Source organism: Ambystoma mexicanum, chromosome 7p (assembly GCF_040938575.1).
Source record: "Ambystoma mexicanum isolate Mex_15411 chromosome 7p, UKY_AmexF1_1, whole genome shotgun sequence".
NCBI classification, from domain to species: Eukaryota; Metazoa; Chordata; class Amphibia; order Caudata; family Ambystomatidae; genus Ambystoma; species Ambystoma mexicanum.
This window is the reverse complement of record NC_090939.1, coordinates 135,609,026-135,629,359: the sequence shown is the minus strand read 5'-3', so window position 1 is coordinate 135,629,359 and position 20,334 is coordinate 135,609,026. Positions and strand designations below refer to the sequence as shown.

The window sequence follows — 20,334 nt, the reverse complement described above, 5'->3', positions numbered from 1 at the left end:
AAATGTCTTATATTCGAATTTTGCTCTTCACAGAATCTGAACTAACTTATTTGGGTGTAAAACATGTGCTCCTTTGATACTTTGATAGCAACATTATAGGACAGTTAACTCCTGCTTTATTTTTCTAGTGTTGATGAAGAATTTTCTGAAAGTCTTTTGCACTAGGCACTTTCTTTCTTCGATTCTGAAAGGCCTATTGCTTTACCTTTGTATATTTCACTTTAAGACATGTTAATTTCCTGGGACCACACTTCCCATTGCGTATATTATTGAGTGCCCTTTTAATTTAGCTTTTAGGGCTTGTGCCCTGATTACAACCACATCCTTACTATTTGTGATGCTGTAAATGCATCGGAGGGACAGGGCCTCCATATCCTTGTCCTTTACTGCCTTTTATTGTGTGTTCTGTTGTGTTTTCCATGCAGGAGTTCATGTGGGACTGCTGGCGGTGCAGCTCTCGCTTTTGGTTTGGTGTACAGACCCATGGGATACCCTTATGGCACCCATGGGTGGGGGTACCTGTGTGTGGCTCACAGAGCAGGGTATGGGCTGGTGGCAGCTTCATGCTGAATTTGGCAGGTGCTCTGAGTATCCTCTATTTTGGGATACCCAGGCCCTGCCATTGGAATCAGTTGATTCCTGATAGGAAACAAGATGGCCCCTGTGGCCTCTTGCTTTCTATTGCCCGCTACCTTATGTTCCCAAAGTCCTGGGAAGCCCTGAATCTGTCCCTTTCCCCTGACTGGCTGTTGGGTGGAAGTTCCATATATGGTGTTGTTGTGAAGTCCAGGCCAGACTGGCTGGAGCCTTCCCAGTGACTGTATGTTGTGGGTACACCCTGTGGGTGGGACCTGGGCGAATGGAGTGTGTGACGAATATGCATTCTGTATTGTGGATGTCTAGTATCTAGTGTTTGACACAATGACTGAGACAGCCCTGCCCGAAACTTGTTTGAATGAAGTGTGGAGTGTTGAATACATTGTTGTGAATGTCTGGAGAGAAGTGAATAGCCTGAATGCACTATGCACCTGGTTGGATGCCTGCCTGCATGAATGCCCTTCTGACCAATGTGTTGCCCGAGTGTGACCCAGCAGAATTAATGGGAGATAAACTAGTATATCTGGGGGCCTCTCACTGCTAGAATTTGTGTTCAGAAGCTGAAGTCCAAACTACGAAGAGTAACTGGAGTGAAACTGAAGCTTGACCTTGAAGCCCTGCTGGAAGAGACGAATTGCTGTTGCCCTTCTTCGTCAATCTGAAAGCTGCTGTGTCTCCAAGGGCCGACCCAGAGAGGACCTGGTAAAGCGCCATCTTCATGAGCTACGAGGGACCATCGTGCACCAGCTGATCTTTGTCTAAGCTCCCTGATAGACAGACCTATGACAGGCTGCCGACCGGAGATGGGGACTGCCGCAGAATCCCCAAGAGAAGCGCCAGGACTGTTATCCGCCACCATCGACGACCGCCGTCGCCGACCGGAGACGCCGTGCTCCCATTGTCTAAGAACTTTCGATTCACGGACGTGCTCATCCGCACCGCCGATCGCCTTATGCTGCCAGAGAAGGCCAGGCCGTCGATGCGCCGAGGAGCATCCGCCAGTGGGTTTCCCACCACCCAAAGACCACAGAGACGCCGACGACTTGATGCCCTTGCTGGGCCACAGTTCTTCCAACTCTTTGCGGTCCTGAACTATCGACATTGGGGTGCCCAGCACGCCTCATCCTTGCAAGACGTCTATGCTCCGTCGCCGATGAGCATTCCTAGGAACTAAGCTGCCACTTCACCGCTGTAGTTCACCCTGTTCATCGCCGGAGATTCGACGACCCGTGGCTCCTGCCTTAAAGGGAGTGCACTCAAGAAGGGACATCGATTTCCTGACGAGGAACTCTACAACACCAGGTACTTTGGGGTTGCTGAACTATTGAAAAGATTCTTGTGAACAATATATGGACTGGGCTTGTGATATATTTTTATTTTACTGGTTGCCCAGGTGGGGGACAGAATTGTGCCTAGTTGGTAGTGGTCAATATTCTGCCCATTGCTCTAACCAACTGCTTTCCTCCTATATCTATTGTTGGTTACTTTTATTCCTTGATCTGTGTGACATTTGACCAGAGTATAGTTGATGCACTTTAATGAGATCTGATAATAATTGTGGTACCACTTTAGAACTGTATATATTTGCCATTGTGGATTTTCTGAGCACAAAGTTAGTTATTGTGATAGTGTACATAACCTTGAATATTAATTATATAAGACTGTGTTTTAACTAATACAGTGTGTGGACATTCCTTTGTAGGGGCATGGGGACTACACTGTACTTAAGAACCAGCCTGCATCGCCTCCTGAGAAGCTAGGCCTTAATTGCTCGACCAGCGCTACCCTATAGAGAATCTTGGCTGGGATCATCTGTGCCTCTCCTCTGCCATATAGAGAGCAGGAGTACAGTCACCCCCTCCAGTCTTTACACTGGTGGCAGTGGTGGGATGCTTATGGTTTTAAGAATCAGTGTATAACCGTGCCACTTACAAAATATCTGCACTTTGCTAAATTGAGGTTTAGTTGTGTACAAGATAACTGCATTACAAGCAATCGAGTCTATTGCAAATGGTAAACTCACTAGGATGAGCTTAGACGTTCTCCAGAGTGCTTGTGAAGCCAGGGAGTTAGACTTTGTGGATAAGTCTAGGGCTGATCTGATAGCTATCCTGGTGGACTACCAGACTGAGGGTGAAACTCTTGAAGGGTGGGGTGCAACCAATGAGGACTCTGCCCCTGGAGTTTTTGCTGAATCTGATTCTGGGAATGCCACCATTCCTGCTGCCTCTGTTCCAAACCCCAGCACTGCTCTTCATGAGGAAGCCCTAAAGATTGAACTTTTGAAATTGGAGCTACAACGGGAACAGTTAGCCTTTCAATATAAAAAGTTGGCAACAGAAGCTGAGTTGAAGAAAGAGGAGTTGGCACAGCAAGTGATACTCAAAGATAGGGACACTGAGCATCAGAGAATCCAGCTAGAGAAAGCTAAAGTGGAGACTTCTGCTAAACCAGTTGAGCATGGCAGGTCCCCAGCCACCAAGTTTATGAATAATTTGGTTAGGGTGTTTGTGGAGGGTTCTGATATCCTCCAATCGATTGAACCGTTTAATATGGCTTGTGCAATTCATGATGTTGATAAACGAGATTGGGCTAAGTGTTAGTGCCTCAGACTGGATATGACTGTATTCTGAAACTGAGTGTGGAAGAAAGGGGTCAGTATGAGTGCATGAAGTCTGCTTTGATTGCCAAGTTTGGGAAGACACCTACCTAATGGATTTTAAGAAGAGAGAGAATGTGTCTTGGATTGACTGGGTGAGTGCTGCACACATGAACATGATGGGGTGGATTGATGGTTACAAAGCGAAAACATTTGTTGAATTGTCCCAAATGTTGTTTTTGAGAATTTTTCTGAAGCCTTTTCACCAGAGCTGCATCAGTATGTTGCTGACCAGAACATTTTGGATCCCTTTAAACTGGCCAGGCTAGCTGACAAGTGGGTCTCCCACCGGGTGTCCCACAAGGACTCCAGTGGGAAGGATAAGGGCAAAGAGAAGGGAACCTCTCAGAAAGCTGAGGAGGCCCACAAACAATCACAATAGGGTAAACCAAAACCTTCCTCTCCTAAGACCCAGAAATATAGTGGGAATAAGTAATCTGGGGTGGGAATAAGAGTAGTGGTCCACTTGCTGCAAAGCAGGCTCCCAGTGGTTCCAGTACCGTACCCCACATTCCTGGCACCTGTTGGGAATGTGAGGCTCTGGATCACAAGAAGGGTGACTCCAAGTGCAAAGGTAAGGCACTTGAAGTTCAGGCTGTCAGCCTGAGCTACCCTTACCCCATGTCTGCGGTGGAGGCCACTGTGCTCCCCTCTTCTACAGGGATCACATTCGGTTCTCCTGTAGAGATTTCCTTAGTGTCACTTGGGGCCTGGGACCAGTACGCAGAAGTACTGGCGACTATCCCACAGAACACCTGTAGGATTTTGAGAAATGTCCTCTTGAATGGCCAGCCTTCTAGTGGCTTGAGGGACAATGGGGCAAGAATGACATTGGTGGACAGGACCCTGCTCAAGCCAGAGGACTATGTAGGTGCTCCTCTGAGAACCACCAGGTTAGCTGGTGGGCCTCCAAAATTATCGCCTATAGCCTTAGTCACACTCATGATTGGAGAAAAGACAGCAAAGCTTCCTTTCCTGGTTCAGGACAATGTCCCTGCTAGCATTCTGTTAGGAAATGATCTAGTAGAGTTGGGGTTGATCTTGGATGGTCTCCCCCTGACTGATGCTGCAGTCACTAGGTCACAGGTGACACAGGGTCTGGCTGTCAGTCAGGTAAACGAGCCAAAGGTGAGGCCTAAGGCAAGAAGACGGAAGAAGGCCACCTCTGTGAAAGGGGCTCCTTCTCTTCTTGCTGTTCCTACAACACCCATTGGGATCCATTCTCCGGACGGGCTGGGTCCAGTGGAAAACCCAATCTCAACTCCTGAGGGAGAAGAGACAGAAGACTCTCCTGTGGGAGAGGTTCTCAACCCGGAGGACCACCCTGACCTTCAATGCCTGTGTGCTGAAGGGGGACTCTCCCGTGTAGACTTCTGTAAGGGACAGAGAGAGTGCCACTCTCTCTAGGGAATAAGGAAATAGGCCATGTCCCAGGCACAAGGAGAAGTGCCTAGGACATTCCGGATCTATTGGGAGGGTGAGCTCCTTGTTAGTTAGCCCACTAAGCCTGAACCTGGTGCCCTCAAGAGGTTGGTGGTACCCCAGGTTTACAGGCCCTTCCTGCTGCAGTTGGCACATGAGGTGCCCTTAGCTGGTCATCTTGGTACCAAGAAGACTAAGCAGAGACTCTCTGCCCATTTCTACTGGCCTCAGATGGGAGTAGAAGTGGACTCCCACTCCAGGACCTGCCCAACTTGTCAGTTATCTGGCAAGACTGGAGGTAGTGTCATTGCCCCACTGCAACCATTGCCAGTGGTTTTGTGGGATGTTCTGACCAACTAGGCTCTGCCCTGCAACATCACTGTGTGCTGCTTTCATCAGAAACAACAGGATGTCCGCCAAAAAGCTCTATGCGTTAAAAATTCTGGAGAAGTGCGCAGGGAAACCTGAAAAATAGGCCGCCAATCAATTTTGCCTATGTCAGTGGTAGAACCGGAGACCACACTACCAAAACCTGTCATTGGGCTGCCCACAGAGTGAAATGGAACTATTTGAAAAGGCAGTGTTGAATTCCAAGGAAAACCCAGAAGTGCTTTAAAATCTGTTTTTCCATGGCTGTTGAAAGTGCAAAATCATGTTTCCCAAACATCAGAAAAAATCCAACATCCTGTAAGAGGATCCAATTCAACACTACAGCTAAATCAACGCCTAGTCTAGAATACTGAATGAAAACCCTTATTGGTATATCTTTATGCCCAGTTCATGAGTTCTGGATGACTACCCCTGTATAACACCCCTCTCTTAGAATCCCCCTGACCCCACTGAGTCAAGAAGTAGGTTTGTTTTGCAATTTTAAAAGATTTATTTGAGAAATTAACAATTTATAGATATATCACACTTTGATAATACATTAATAATTGATAGCACACTTAGGCATATGAGCAGTAATCAGCAATAAGCAATCCTACAATAGCACAGTTCTGGTGACTTATGACTAGGAACAGGGGAATAAAGTATCAGAGAATGCTTTATGGTTTCAATGAATTGCACAGATGAAAAAGAATGCAGCACAGAAATCGACTTGATAGGACTTCACTAAAAGAAAATGTAATCACTTTTCTTTGAAAATTCACTCCCCCCTTTATGCAATATAAGGAGATGGAAAGGAGAGCAAACAGTTCTCAGGAATGCAATCAATACAATACGAAATTCAGTTCCCCCCCAGCAAGCTTAGAGGAAAACAGGTCGGAGTTTTAAACACAGGCCCAAAGTGCTTTGAATGTGGTTTGCAAGGAAGTGAAAAATATGCTAAAATGCTTTTAATTCCCTCTAGAGGTTCAGGGTGAGTGATAGATACTTTGAATGAGTTCAGGATCACTTTAGCAATGCTCTATGAATGGTTGTCAGGTTGCAAACAAATTTTTGCAACGGAAGGCAAGCAGCTGCAGATTTTTACACGTGAGCTAACCTTTCAATTTGCGGCAAAATGTCAAATCGCGGCAGATTTTTCCAAGTGCACCGGGCGCGATTACAGATGAACTACAAGGAGTAGCACTATCGTTTTGGGGTCCTAGGACAGCCTAGGATCTCAGCTTCCAGATGAAAGTTCCTAACCCAAACGGTTCCGGAGTTATGAATGATTTAGTAAAGGTAGATTTTCGGATTTAAAACAACTCAAAATGACAAGTGACAGTGTGCAACTTTGGAATTACATATGACAGCTCGCAGTTTAAGAATGACAGGTGACAGGATCTCTAGGAGACAGTTCTACTCAAGTTAAAATAGCCTGCATTAGATTATTTTAACTAATAGATTGGGTTCTGCACAGTTTTGGCGGATACTCACTCCTAATTTCTAGAAGGACTGGGCCTCGTCACGATCTGCGGGTTTTCTTCACTCGCCACGGACGGTCTGTGCACACAGCGTCTGGGTCAGCTCTACTCTGCTGGTCTGGCCTGGGTCTCTGGTTCTGATCAGGTCTGTGGGTCCGGATACAGCGGTCTCCGGTTCAGCTGGTCTCTCTCTGGATACAACACTGCTTTCTGGCAAATGGCAAGAGTTCTTGCAAAGAATTCAAACAGCTCGCCTGGCTGTGAATAGTTGTAATGATTTGAGGCCTGTTAAAGACGGATTTAGCTTGTAGTTGACCTCTCTGCTACAAATTCTGAAGTAAAGTCTTGGTCTCTGAAGGTGGATAGATTGAAGTCTCTGTGTTGGCTCTCTGGAGGTTGATGGAGGTAAAGTATGGATTTTCCCCGCAGAGCGTCCCGCAGCAGATGGAATAGAATGTCTATCTGTCCTGACTGTCTGCTTGTATGTGTTTTGAAAGTGGGTGGAGAGGCTAGCTTTCTAGGCCCTACCCCTCTCCACTTGTCATTGGCCACTTCCTCCTCTTCCCCTTGATTGGGGGAATGAAATGAAGTGTCATCATGATGAGGTCTGTTTATGATACATAGAACTCACCCCAGTCAACTTTACACACAAATCTATATCTGATCCAAATACATACTTCCCCGATAGACAGTTGTTTGGCATTGCATACACACATCATGCATTTACTGATGGTAGCCCCTGTTCGAATTCTGTCGTTTCTAGGAGCTTGGGTTCAAAAATGGCAACATATTTCACTTTTTGGTCGGGTTACCAATATTGGATTTGTCCCCGCATTTACACAAATGTTCGCAAAGCATGTGGGCATTAGGTGGTGGAGTGTCAGATTTTTAACGTACATACATTTAGAGTAATATCCTCTTTTCCGCTAAAAACCCCCCTGAACATACCACCGGGTCCTAACACGTCTTCAAATGTGCACAGAAAAATCACAAGAATAATGATATCACTTATAAAATTTTCACAAGTCCGCTCTATGAATGATCCATCTTTTTAGATTTATGTTCAGGCCCCAAAGGGGTGTGGTTTCCCCCCAGCACAAGGTTGAATTTCTGGTTTTTCCAGTTCTGCCCAGCCAGCTTGCTCTCACAGGCAGTGCTCCTCCCCTTTCCTTCCAGGAGGAAGCCACTTTTACGACCCCCCCAATAAAACATTTGCCTGAGTCAGGACAGGGCTTTGTTCAATTTCCTGCAGAGCCCAGGTAATTCAATCAGAGAAGTGTCATATCCCTTTTGGTGGGAACAGCAAAAGGCAGCTAGTCCTGGGAACACAGCTGTTGTGCAAGTCTCAACTCCTGTCGGGGGTAGCTCGTGGGCAAAATTCCCTCTCTTTTTAAGCCAGGCCTCAGCTAAATGTCTCTTTGGCTGCCAGTTTTCCTGTCCAAATCAAACTTCCAATTTTTACGCATGCAGCTAGAATGCTGATTCTAAGTTTAAAACTATGACATTTAAACAATTGCAACCTATGTGACACTCAAAAGTAGGTCACTCATTTCTTTTAAACATTTAGATTTTTAGTCCAAATTTACTTAAACTGCTGAAATCCACAGCTCAGCCAGTTTTGCTATGAACATTATTTTAGGCTCATCCTCTTTCCAGATTTTGTATGCCCACAAGACTTTATTCTGTCAAATGTCTGCTGGTGTTCAGTGAGATTGTTGGATATTCTGCAATGTTCGAAATGGGCATTCTGAGCTTGCCTTCAGAGAAACAAAGGGTGATTTTTAAAGTGCTTTCTAGCGAACAGGCACTGCTGTTTTTCTCTTTGGCACCCCATTTCACTCATGGCTCTTCTGACCCAGCACACCCGCACCGGGGGGTGGCAAGTCAGGCGACCATTTTGGTGTGCGCACAAACTGTGCGGTTTTCATAGATTCTGGCGCACATGTGGGCTTTTTCGGCCATCTTGGATTTCCTAAGCCCACAGCACCAAATGTTGTAGCATAATAGTCCAAACGTGGGTCAGAACACCCAACAAACTCCCCCGCCCGACTGCCCTTGGATTGAGTCAAGGGGATGTCGGGTGCTAAGGATGTTGACCCACGTGCTGGGAGGTCCGCATCATCTTCTTCCAATTCCACAGATGACAAAGTTCAGCATCCTTTGCTCAATCAGGGGTGGATCAGCCGGTTCTCCTCGCCGATCCTGATGGGAGTATTGGGCAGTACACTGGGCCCCTCGGATCTTTGCTCCCAGTCCCTGGGTCATTCTCCTTGGTTTCATCTCTCCTAGGACGAGAAAGCAAAAGCGGCAATACCTACTCATAGACATTTTTCCACCACTTTTAATGGTGTGGCAAACATATATATTTTATACATACGGAGACGTAGCATTTTTAGTTTGAAAAACAAGATATAATTCAGAGACAGTCGCTCACAAGAAACATAATATTTTAGAGACTATATGTGGGATATTTTAGGTTAGAACTGACTTACTCTGGAGTGGCCCCCTCAGGGATTCCAGAGGATTCCTCTAGTTGCTGTAGAGTGTGCCTGGGATGGCAACACTTTAACTGATTTATATGGACCCACTTGTCTTCCCCCTCTGCCAAACCGCCTTTGGGGATGCGGATTTTATAAGCTACAGGGGAGATCTTGTCTATAATTTCAAATGGTCCCTTCCATGTAGGCAAACATTTTCGCTGTTTGGCCTGGTTCCTTTGGAAATTGTATAGATAGACCCGGTCTCCCACCTGATATTCCTTCCTGGAAGTTTTCAGGTCATAGTGGGTCTTCATGCTATCAGCTGATCTTTCTAGATTCTGTTGAGCATAAGAAAAGCATGTTGAAGGTGTTTCCTTAAATTCTCCACATACTCATGAGTTTTGGAGGCATTTATCAGTGTCTGCTCTTGGGTCCTGTAGAGCAAATGCTGAGGAAGCACCATCATGCGCCCAGTCATCAACTCGAATGGTGACATTTTGGTTGCAGATGAAGGGGTAAATCTGATGGCCATTAGGACCAGAGGTAATCGGATATCCCAACTTGGCCCAGAATCTGCCACAAACTTTTTTAAGATGCTCACAATGGTTCAGTTATATCTCTCTACTGCCCCAGAAGAAGCTGGCCGGTAAGCAATATGCAACTTCCTTTTGACCCCCAGAATCTCCCATCTTTGTCATTACTTCACTGGTGAAGGGGCTACCTCTGTCTGACTCAATCCTTTGAGGTAGACCAAAACGGGAAAAGATGTGGTTAATCATCAGGGCAGCTGCTGTTTCTGCCTTGCAGTTTGGGGCTGGGAGACATTCCACCCACTTGGTAAACAAGCATGTAACGGTCAACATGTACTTGTTTCCTCTAGACGAGCGAATCACAGGGCCTACAAAGTAGTTTTGCAAATCTGACCATGGCAGTGTCATTCCCCTCTTTTGGAGAGGTGCACGGTGCGTGAGGGATGATGGCTGAAATTGTGCACACACAAGACACCCCTTCAAGTATTGGTCAAGGTCCTGCCCCATGTGTGGCCAGTATGCAACCTCTCTTAAGATTTCCAGTGTTGTGTGAAACCCCCTATGACCGTTGGTGGCCGCATCATAAGCGTGACTTAACATCAGGCTTCGGAATGAGGTAGGAACCACCCACTGATTGTGGCCAGTTTTGGATTTCCTTACCAGCAAACCGTCTTGGATTCGGAACATTTTTGGACATTTCATCAACACTCTTAGGTCCTCTTTCCCAATGTAATCGGTATCGGTCAGGGGAAAGTTCTCAGGGTCCACAAGGTGCTGGTAAAATTTACCAATTACAGGATCCCCCTTCTGAGCTGTAATCAAATCAGCATCAGGGGTCTCCTTGCTCCATTGGGCAGTTGAAAGATCACTGTGAGCATTTGTCTGGGACCTAGTGATAGCAGTGACCTGGATTTCTCCCAACAGGGACTCTATTTCTATTATATCCCCTTGGATGGCCCCGGTTTTGGCCAGCTAATCAGCTAAGTCATTTCCAGTTTTGTCTGGTCCCTCTACTTTGGAATGACCCTTGATCTTTTTCCAGTAGATGGTCATCCCATTCGATGTGACCAGATCATCAATGTTTTGGATCAACTTCCCATGTTTCAAGGGTTTGATGTTAGCACATAACATGCCTCTGGTTTTCCAATCAACCAGGTGCTCCACGAACCCATTCCGTACATAATCAGAATCTGTGATTATGACCAGTTTGTGGAGTTGATGCTGGACAGCAGTGAGGATGGCCTGATGCACAGCCATCAATTCTGCCACCTGACTACTTCGGGGACAAATTTTGTATCCAGCGGAGGGTTCTGGGGACTCATTCACCCATGCATTCCCTACGCCGGCCACCAGTTCTTTCTCCCCGTTGTTGTCAACATGGTAAGAGCATCCATCCACATAGACAGTGGGCATTCCCTCACACTTGTGTTCTTCAAAGACTTTGTGGGGGGAATTAAGGTATGCCGCCATGTTGTCCTTTATTTTTGGACTTTCGTCCTCGAGACAGTTTTCTCTGGCACAATCATGCAAGTCAGCCAGACCTTGCGCGAGGGGACTCTTCTTGTTTTGGCCATATCTGACCTCCACAGGAAAGCCTTGCATTGACAGAATCCAGGAAGTAATTCGGGAATTACTCACATTTCCGGCCCAGATTCTGTCACTTTGGAGATATTGCAGAGGCTGGTGTGGAGTCTCCACTATGATGTGTTCCCCCTGGATGAACGGGCGGTAATTCTTCAATGCCCACACCGTTGCCAGGAGTGCCTTCTCACAATCGTTGAATTTTTCCTCCACAGAGGATAAAGTTTTGCTCGCATAGGAGATTACTTTATTGACCTTGTCATGCTTTTGGTATAATACTGCCGTCAAGCATGTATTAGAGAACCCTGTCTCCAGGAAGAACTCCTTGTTTCTGACAGGGTAAGCTAGGCAAGGCGCTTGTGAGAGGCTTCTTTTGAGCTGCCTTACTGCCTCGGATTGTTCTGGACCCCATTCCCACTTGACCCCCCCTTCAAGAGATGAATCAGGGGTCTGGTGATCTCTGCGTAGCCCTCAATGAACTATCTGCTGTAATTAGTCAGTCCAAGGAGGCTCCTTAGTTCCCGCAGAGTTGTGGGGTCTTTCAGTTTTTGGAGGGCTTCCACTTTCTTTTCCTGGGGACAGAGACCCTGAGGAGTAATCTCATGCCCCAAGAAATTAACACGGGTTCGACACCACTGTGCTTTCTGAAAGGAAAGTTTTGCTCCGGCGGCCCTCAACTGTGTCAGAACATAACAGATCTTTGCTATGTTTTCCTCCACAGATGAACTTTTGATGAGGACACCATCTACATAAGCCAGGTTACCCCTCGCACCCAGGTCGGGCATGGCCTTATGTAGGAAAATATTGAACACATTACCGGAGTTAAGGTATCCGAAGGGAGTCCGGGTCCATGTGTACTGCTGGCCCCCAAAGGTAAAAGCCAGTTTGTATTGGTCCTCCCAGCTGACAGGCACGGTCCAGTATCCATTGGTCAGGTCTATTGCAGTGAATACCTGTGACCCCTGAATCTGGGCCAGCCCTTGGTCAATGTAGGGAAGAGGCCATCGGGAAGTATGGACCCGTTTGTTGAGCTCCCTAAGGTCAGCGCAGAGTCTCCACTGGCCGTTTGGCTTTAATATTCCCAGCACCGGATTATTGAAGGTGCTGTGGACGAGACGGATTATTCCCCTGGACTCAAGGTTCTTAATTATTTCAGTAATGGACTCCATGGATGCAAGAGGCAAGCGATATTGCTTCACAAACACTGGAGTCATGCCAGGGTCCATGGGAATTGTTGTTGTGTGGATGTCGGTGCGACCACAGTCATATGAGTCTACCGCAAAGAGATCTTGGAAATCCAAGAAGACTTGTTTCAACTGTTGCTTCTGTTCCAGAGTCACACAGGCATCAGCTAGGTTTACTCTCTCTTCCACCATCTGCCTGAATCCTGGAAAGACTTCTGGTTTGGCTATCTCAGCGGCCTCCTCCAGCTGGGTGGAGAAGTCCCTGGTCAGAGTGCTGATTTGGACGGGAGGCCTCAGGTGGGAAAGGCAGCCCTCATGAACCTGGAAAACCACCTCATCCCTTCTGAAGTCACAAGTCACGTCTTCCTTGCCATAAGGGCAGGAAGTGTACACCAGGAAGTTCCCCCCATGCCAGATGAAGATCCTGTCTGGTGTTGTATTGTCATCATTGTCACTGTCAAAACAGTCCTTGGGGATCGGTCCTAACAGTTCATTTCCTGGATCAATGGAAAAATGTTGGTGATCAACCGCCATTCCAATAACGGTGCCTGCGGCTAGAGTAACACTCTTTAAGTCGCTGTTATCTACCTCTATTGGAATGGTGTCATGTTCTATGTTGACTAATGGAGTTGGGTTTTCCCCCAACCCTTGCTGTTGGAGAGAAGCATTTAGATGTATATAAGCATCAGGGTTTTGCAAATATTGTCCTCTTTTAACTTTCACTTCCAGGGAGAATTGTCGGGTCCTTTCTGGGATGGTGACTTCCTCTTTAATCTGAATTTCAACTGCATAAAGTAGCAATTGAGCTGACCTAAATGCTTTTTCTTGATCATCAAAGCCCATGGGATTATCCGCTAATCGGGACCAAGCTTTGAAGTTTATTAGGTCCAAACTAATGGCAAAGCGATTGAGAATGTCACTGCCTAAGTAAAAAGCTGCAATGACGTCCTGCACGACCCAACAATTGTGGACTATGCTCTTGTTGCCAATGGAGATTTTGAGCATACACCTGCTTGGCAGGAGATGTTTGGAATTGGGTGCTTCCAGGTCCATTTCCCATTTGTCTATCAGTTTGAATGTGGGAATGGCTGGATCTTTTGGGAGTTGGCGGAACATGGCTTCGCTGATGAAGCTCTTACCATTGTTCACGCACACTCGAGCGAGAACAGAGTCCTTCCCATCATTTAACTGAACAGGGATGAACAACTGCTCTCCATTTTGCTGAATATCAGCCAGGCTCTGAGCTGATTTCACATCTTTCTGGACTATAGGAGTGGGAGTTTCTGATTGTGGATTAGTAAAGAATTTCAAAGTATTTCCTTCCAGCGTGGAGTACCACTTTAAACTGGAAGGAAGGTTGATTTTCAGAAATAGAGAGGACCCCCCATCACCAGTCTGTTGTCCTACTGCTATTACTGTCACGTCTGGAGTTTGGTTGTTCTGGAAGTGAAATTCTACTTGGTCAGATTTTTGTTCAACCATGTGGCAGGTGCCGTTTAAACTAACATGGTTGACACTCTGTTTTAATTTTATTGGTCGGCTAGTCTGGGTCCAGAAGACCTTGTTTACGCAATCTATTAGGGGTGACAACCTTCTCAGGAGGTCATTCCCTAGTAAACAAGGGGTGCCCTCTGGAGTCACTACTATGACCGGGTGTTTCACCTTGTGTCGCCCAATTTTAATGTCCAAGTCTGCCGTCCCCTCGACGGGAATTTCCTTCCCGTCAAAGTTCTGGAGTTGTCCAGGAAGTGAGGTGAGAGGAATTTGGTAATTCCCTCCCCTTCCTGCATTCAGTTCATCAAAGGCCCTTCTGGACAGAAGGGTAGCTTGAGATCCCGTGTCCACCAGCGCTGAAATCGTACCCTGCCCCTGTACTTGTACCGGGGCATAATATCTTCCCTCCTTCTCCTCAAGGGGGCACAGATAATGCACATTTTTGGACAACTGGTGGGCTAACTTTCTGGTTTTGGACATTGCAAGAGAAGAAATCTGGGCAGAATTCTGTGGAGAGCCTTGGGAATCTGAAAGAAAAATTTGGCAACTGGAGATCTGAGCCATTGTGGGTTCCCCTGGTTCCAGTTCTGGGCCCCCCCCTCCTTTTTGGAGGCAGTCACCAGGATGGGTTTGAACCAGGGGATTTTCTTGCTGTTGGTTCTGGGATGAGATGATGGGCGGCGGTAGCTCAGTCTCCATATCTCCCCAGTCTGGATTGGAATCCTTTGGGACCCATTTTTCTTTGGGAGGAGTTCCCCCATCTCTGAAGGAGAAGATCCTTTTCCCAGGATCCTCTGAGGATCCTTCTCCCTCAAATTTCTTCCACAAAACGGGTCTGTTTGGGTACTTTGTTTCTCCTACCCCCCCTCTGCTCCTTTGGAGGCAGACTTTCAGGGGCAGGGGATTTTGTTTCCGGTTCCTGGGTTTCCAGGGCCTGTTTGCAGGCGGGGAAGGAAGCTTCCTCCAAGGCTTTACACCCCCCTCCCCCTTGTGCATCCTCCCTGGGAACCGGTGGGTTATCGGGGTGCTGCCCCCGTCATTGCTCTGGAGCACCAAGTCCAGAGTTTGGTGCATTCTGTGCCGCATGCTCATCTGAGGGTTCTGCTGAGCCCTTAGCATGTGACCCAGATTCCGTGCCATGTTCTGAACCTGGCACTCAAGTTGTGAAACCCGCTCAGCCTGGTACGGGGTTCTGTTTTCTCCCCTGGGCTGGTCCCGGGAAGGGTAGCTATCCCTTCTCTGGTAGTACCCCTGTTTGGGAAGATTTGGGTACCCCATATTTGTGTTGCCTAGCGCACACCTAGGTTTAAGGTTTTTTTACAGGATTTGTTGAAAATTTACGGGGTGCCGGGGAGAATAACAACCTTGACACTGGGTTGTTTTAACCTATGTAAATCCAACAGATTGTCCACAAGATTGTGGAACTCTCCCGTCCCCTGCACACCCTTTATACTGTAGAAACAGTCAATATTTCTATACAATGGTAATATTCAGTTTCTTTCAGAAAAAAGAAGAAATTAATGAGAGAAGCTAATTCATGACACTATTATAATAAAACAGAATGATGGGGACCATCGGTTTTAATTGAATTTTAAATTAATTGTTATAGATATGAATTTCAATTCATTCATCATCCAGTCTTTGTAAACATAATAACATAAATGTGTTCATTTTGAGGTTACATTCAATATTATAATACAAGGGCATACAAGGTACTCATCACACTTTCTATACAATAGGCTTTTCACATGGTATATCCACAGAAAGTAATGATGAATATTTTCTCGACGCGTTTCGGGGTGTCCCCTTCTTCAGGAATTGATAGCCCTCTTCATTGCCGTTAATCTTTGTTTCGTCTATAATGTATGATACAATGATCAAATTTTAGATTCTCACTGATAACTGTCATTTAACTCTTGGGAGAAATTTTTAATAATAATCACCTGGATGTTCAATGTGGAATATCCTAACTGGATTTATTATCAATAGCAATATCAGCCCAATAATGGTTATTCAACCTGTAGATGTGATAAAAAGACAATAGGGAAAGCTCAATTAAAAACGGGATCTTAATTCATGAAGGAAAATCTAGTCATGTAATATCTAAGAAAAAATATTACCTTTCGGTATTTCTGTAAAAAGCTACTACATCCATGGAATGGGTCGCTGTGGTATGTAGAGAGTCCTCAGGTACGGAGGTAGTGCAGTAATGGGCGATTCCTCCACTCGTGTCTGTAAAAACACGTATATATACTATATTAGATACACGAAAACAATGGGGTGGGATCATTCTGTGGAGAGTATTCTGTGAAGGCCTCTAGGCTCATGATATGCAATTGGGGAGCTGTTTACAAAGGATTCTCTTACCTCCTTCCTGAGAAGATGGCCGGTGCTGTAGCTCGAACCGTTCTACACGGTTTTCGCTAAAGATGGCCACTATTTACATTATGACGTCATCACGTCGAAGCGTGACGACGTCACTATGTTTAGAACGTCAGCGTGTGACGGGAAAACAGACGTCATACGGACATATTTTAGAAAACAATGTGTAATTAACCAATAGTATATAGGTGTATATCTATACTGGTGCAGGGAGTTTGAGTCAAATGAAATAAAGGTGAAAAGAGTCGAAAGATAAATGTGAGGAGTGTCTCATGTAACTTCTGGGAAATCTATTGTTTACCACGGACAAAAGTTAATCGAATATTGGACATCCGTGTGTTTACTATTTCAAGAGAAGCATGCTCACATTCTATGGTCTGTAACTTAATACATCCTATGTCAGTAAAAAATCATCCTAAGTGAACTGAACAAATTCAAAAATGTATTTAACAGCAATTGATATTGTATCCACACTGGGTTTCTGATTGGGTCAGGGGAAACAGTATTTAGTTACAAAAATGAGGCTAAACTGTAATCTTCGTTCATCCCATTGGGAGCTAGACTGTTTAGTCTCTCTATCCAGAAGATTTCCCTCTGGTTCATACGTCTGGCATGATTGCCACCTCTTGGGGCTCTGTTCACAATTTCCAAAATCACAACCTTTAGTTGAGAAATATTATGTTTCTTTATGGAAAAATGTCTTGCTACAGGTGAGTTAACACTGTTGGTACGTATGTTACTTTTGTGTTCATTCCAGCGCTCCTTGGCTTTCCTTTGTGTCTGTCCAACATAGTAAATGCCGCATGGGCAGCTTAAACCATAAATGATTGATTTCGTGTCACAAGTGGCAAAATCCTTTAGTGGGATTTTTTGGCCATTTGATGGGTGTCTTACATAGCTTCCCTTCATTATGTTGTTACAATTGCCACAACTGAGACAGGCAAACGTACCTATTTTCCTCTTGGTGAGGGTTCTTTGATTGTCCACTCTCGGTCTTTCTGCTTTAACTAGGCTATCCCTGAAGTTCCGACCCCTCTTGTAGGCGATTATGGGTGGTTCAGGAAATAGTCTCTTTAGTTGTGGATCCAATTTGATTATACCCCAGTTCTTCTTGATCATCCTTGTTATGTGATGACTCTGTGCTGAATATCTTAAAGCGTAGAGAAATGGGATCTCCTTAGATCTATTTCTTGATATACGGAGGTCTTTCCTCTCCAATGTGAGTGTTTTTTCTTCTGCTTTCTTGATGATAGACTCTGGATAGCCTCTTTCCTTGTATCTTTGTGTCATCAATAGGTTTTCATTCCTCAGGGTGTCAGTTGTTGAGATAATTCTCTTTAGTCTAAGGAATTGACTGTAGGGCAAATTATTCTTTAAATGCGTCGGATGATGGCTCCTGAAGTGTAACGTGTTGTTAACATCGGTGGGTTTGTGATAAATATTGGTGATTATCCCATCTTCCCCAATCTCTAGTTCAACGTCCAAAAAATGTAGTTTAGGGGTTCCAATTTCCATCGTGAATTTGATTCTGTCGTGGCCTGAATTGATGTATTTTAGGAATTCCTCTAGTTCGTGATGTTGTCCTCTCCAAATGACGAAAACATCGTCAATGTATCTTTTCCAGGTGATGATTTTTTTGCTAAATTTTGTTGGTATCAAAATCCATTTCATCTCCAAATGGTACATGAATAGATTAGCATAGGCTGGGGCCATTGCTGACCCCATTGAAGTTCCTGATGCTTGTAAATAGTACTGCGTCCTGTATCTGAAATAGTTGTTAATGAGTATAATTTTGCTTAATTTCATTAGGAAGGTTTTGTTTGCTTCACATTCATTTCTTAGTAGACACCATTCGAGTGCTTCCAAACCGTCTTGATGTGGGATGCATGTATATAGACTCTGTACATCAAACGAAACCAGTAGATCATTTCTGTTAATATCTGTTAAGGTGTCTAGGTGATTGAGAAAATCTGTGGTATCTTTAAGATATGTTGTGGTTGTTTGGACTATGGGTTGTAACTTGTGACACGAAATCAATCATTTATGGTTTAAGCTGCCCATGCGGCATTTACTATGTTGGACAGACACAAAGGAAAGCCAAGGAGCGCTGGAATGAACACAAAAGTAACATACGTACCAACAGTGTTAACTCACCTGTAGCAAGACATTTTTCCATAAAGAAACATAATATTTCTCAACTAAAGGTTGTGATTTTGGAAATTGTGAACAGAGCCCCAAGAGGTGGCAATCATGCCAGACGTATGAACCAGAGGGAAATCTTCTGGATAGAGAGACTAAACAGTCTAGCTCCCAATGGGATGAACGAAGATTACAGTTTAGCCTCATTTTTGTAACTAAATACTGTTTCCCCTGACCCAATCAGAAACCCAGTGTGGATACAATATCAATTGCTGTTAAATACATTTTTGAATTTGTTCAGTTCACTTAGGATGATTTTTTACTGACATAGGATGTATTAAGTTACAGACCATAGAATGTGAGCATGCTTCTCTTGAAATAGTAAACACACGGATGTCCAATATTCGATTAACTTTTGTCCGTGGTAAACAATAGATTTCCCAGAAGTTACATGAGACACTCCTCACATTTATCTTTCGACTCTTTTCACCTTTATTTCATTTGACTCAAACTCCCTGCACCAGTATAGATATACACCTATATACTATTGGTTAATTACACATTGTTTTCTAAAATATGTCCGTATGACGTCTGTTTTCCCGTCACACGCTGACGTTCTAAACATAGTGACGTCGTCACGCTTCGACGTGATGACGTCATAATGTAAATAGTGGCCATCTTTAGCGAAAACCGTGTAGAACGGTTCGAGCTACAGCACCGGCCATCTTCTCAGGAAGGAGGTAAGAGAATCCTTTGTAAACAGCTCCCCAATTGCATATCATGAGCCTAGAGGCCTTCACAGAATACTCTCCACAGAATGATCCCACCCCATTGTTTTCGTGTATCTAATATAGTATATATACGTGTTTTTACAGACACGAGTGGAGGAATCGCCCATTACTGCACTACCTCCGTACCTGAGGACTCTCTACATACCACAGCGACCCATTCCATGGATGTAGTAGCTTTTTACAGAAATACCGAAAGGTAATATTTTTTCTTAGATATTACATGACTAGATTTTCCTTCATGAATTAAGATCCCGTTTTTAATTGAGCTTTCCCTATTGTCTTTTTATCACATCTACAGGTTGAATAACCATTATTGGGCTGATATTGCTATTGATAATAAATCCAGTTAGGATATTCCACATTGAACATCCAGGTGATTATTATTAAAAATTTCTCCCAAGAGTTAAATGACAGTTATCAGTGAGAATCTAAAATTTGATCATTGTATCATACATTATAGACGAAACAAAGATTAACGGCAATGAAGAGGGCTATCAATTCCTGAAGAAGGGGACACCCCGAAACGCGTCGAGAAAATATTCATCATTACTTTCTGTGGATATACCATGTGAAAAGCCTATTGTATAGAAAGTGTGATGAGTACCTTGTATGCCCTTGTATTATAATATTGAATGTAACCTCAAAATGAACACATTTATGTTATTATGTTTACAAAGACTGGATGATGAATGAATTGAAATTCATATCTATAACAATTAATTTAAAATTCAATTAAAACCGATGGTCCCCATCATTCTGTTTTATTATAATAGTGTCATGAATTAGCTTCTCTCATTAATTTCTTCTTTTTTCTGAAAGAAACTGAATATTACCATTGTATAGAAATATTGACTGTTTCTACAGTATAAAGGGTGTGCAGGGGACGGGAGAGTTCCACAATCTTGTGGACAATCTGTTGGATTTACAAAGATTTGGGTACCCCTCCACCCTTGGCCTCCCCTCTCCCGGATTAGGTTGTCTGGGCTCAGGGAATTGGGGAAAGAAGGATGGATGATTTTGGGGTTGGAAGTTGGGTGGATACCTGGGGAAGAAGTTCTGCCCAGGGTTTGGAGAATTTCTGCCCTCCTGTGGGAAGTTAGGAGGGAAGTTCCCTGGGTTAGGCGCTTGGCTGGATCCCCCCCTTGGGCTGGAGGAGTCCACACATAACCCAGGATGGGTCGATTTCCCTTGTAACGGGGACTTACATAATCAGGAGAGCGAGGGA

At 44.8% G+C, this 20,334-nt stretch overlaps 1 protein-coding gene and 1 long non-coding RNA gene across 4 annotated transcripts; one reads left to right on the top strand and one right to left on the bottom strand.

Annotated features, from left to right (window-relative positions):
• Window positions 1–15,343: 15,343 nt before the first annotated feature.
• LOC138525748 (uncharacterized) lies at window positions 15,344–18,169 on the bottom strand. 3 transcript variants are annotated; one of them, XM_069635917.1, is made up of 3 exons: window positions 15,918–18,169; window positions 15,741–15,815; window positions 15,344–15,653 (listed from the first exon to the last, which is right to left on the bottom strand). In XM_069635917.1, the coding sequence occupies exon 1, from the start codon at window positions 17,983–17,985 to the stop codon at window positions 16,690–16,692; it is 1,296 nt and encodes a 431-aa protein (XP_069492018.1). In that variant the 5' UTR covers window positions 17,986–18,169; the 3' UTR covers window positions 15,344–15,653; window positions 15,741–15,815; window positions 15,918–16,689. The 3 variants fall into 3 exon arrangements, with proteins under 3 accessions (XP_069492018.1, XP_069492016.1, XP_069492017.1); XM_069635915.1 differs by having other exon boundaries at window positions 15,741–18,169; XM_069635916.1 differs by having other exon boundaries at window positions 15,344–15,815.
• Window positions 18,170–18,211: 42 nt separating this feature from the next.
• Window positions 18,212–19,879, top strand: LOC138525747 (uncharacterized). The gene is made up of 2 exons (XR_011283419.1): window positions 18,212–19,305; window positions 19,408–19,879. It is a non-coding gene; the product is annotated as an uncharacterized lncRNA (long non-coding RNA).
• The last annotated feature ends 455 nt before the right edge of the window (window positions 19,880–20,334 follow it).

Bases quoted from the DNA above. Each gene is read 5' to 3' on its own strand.
- LOC138525748 (XM_069635915.1), bottom strand. From the start codon at position 17,985: ATGAAATTAAGCAAAATTATACTCATTAACAACTATTTCAGATACAGG.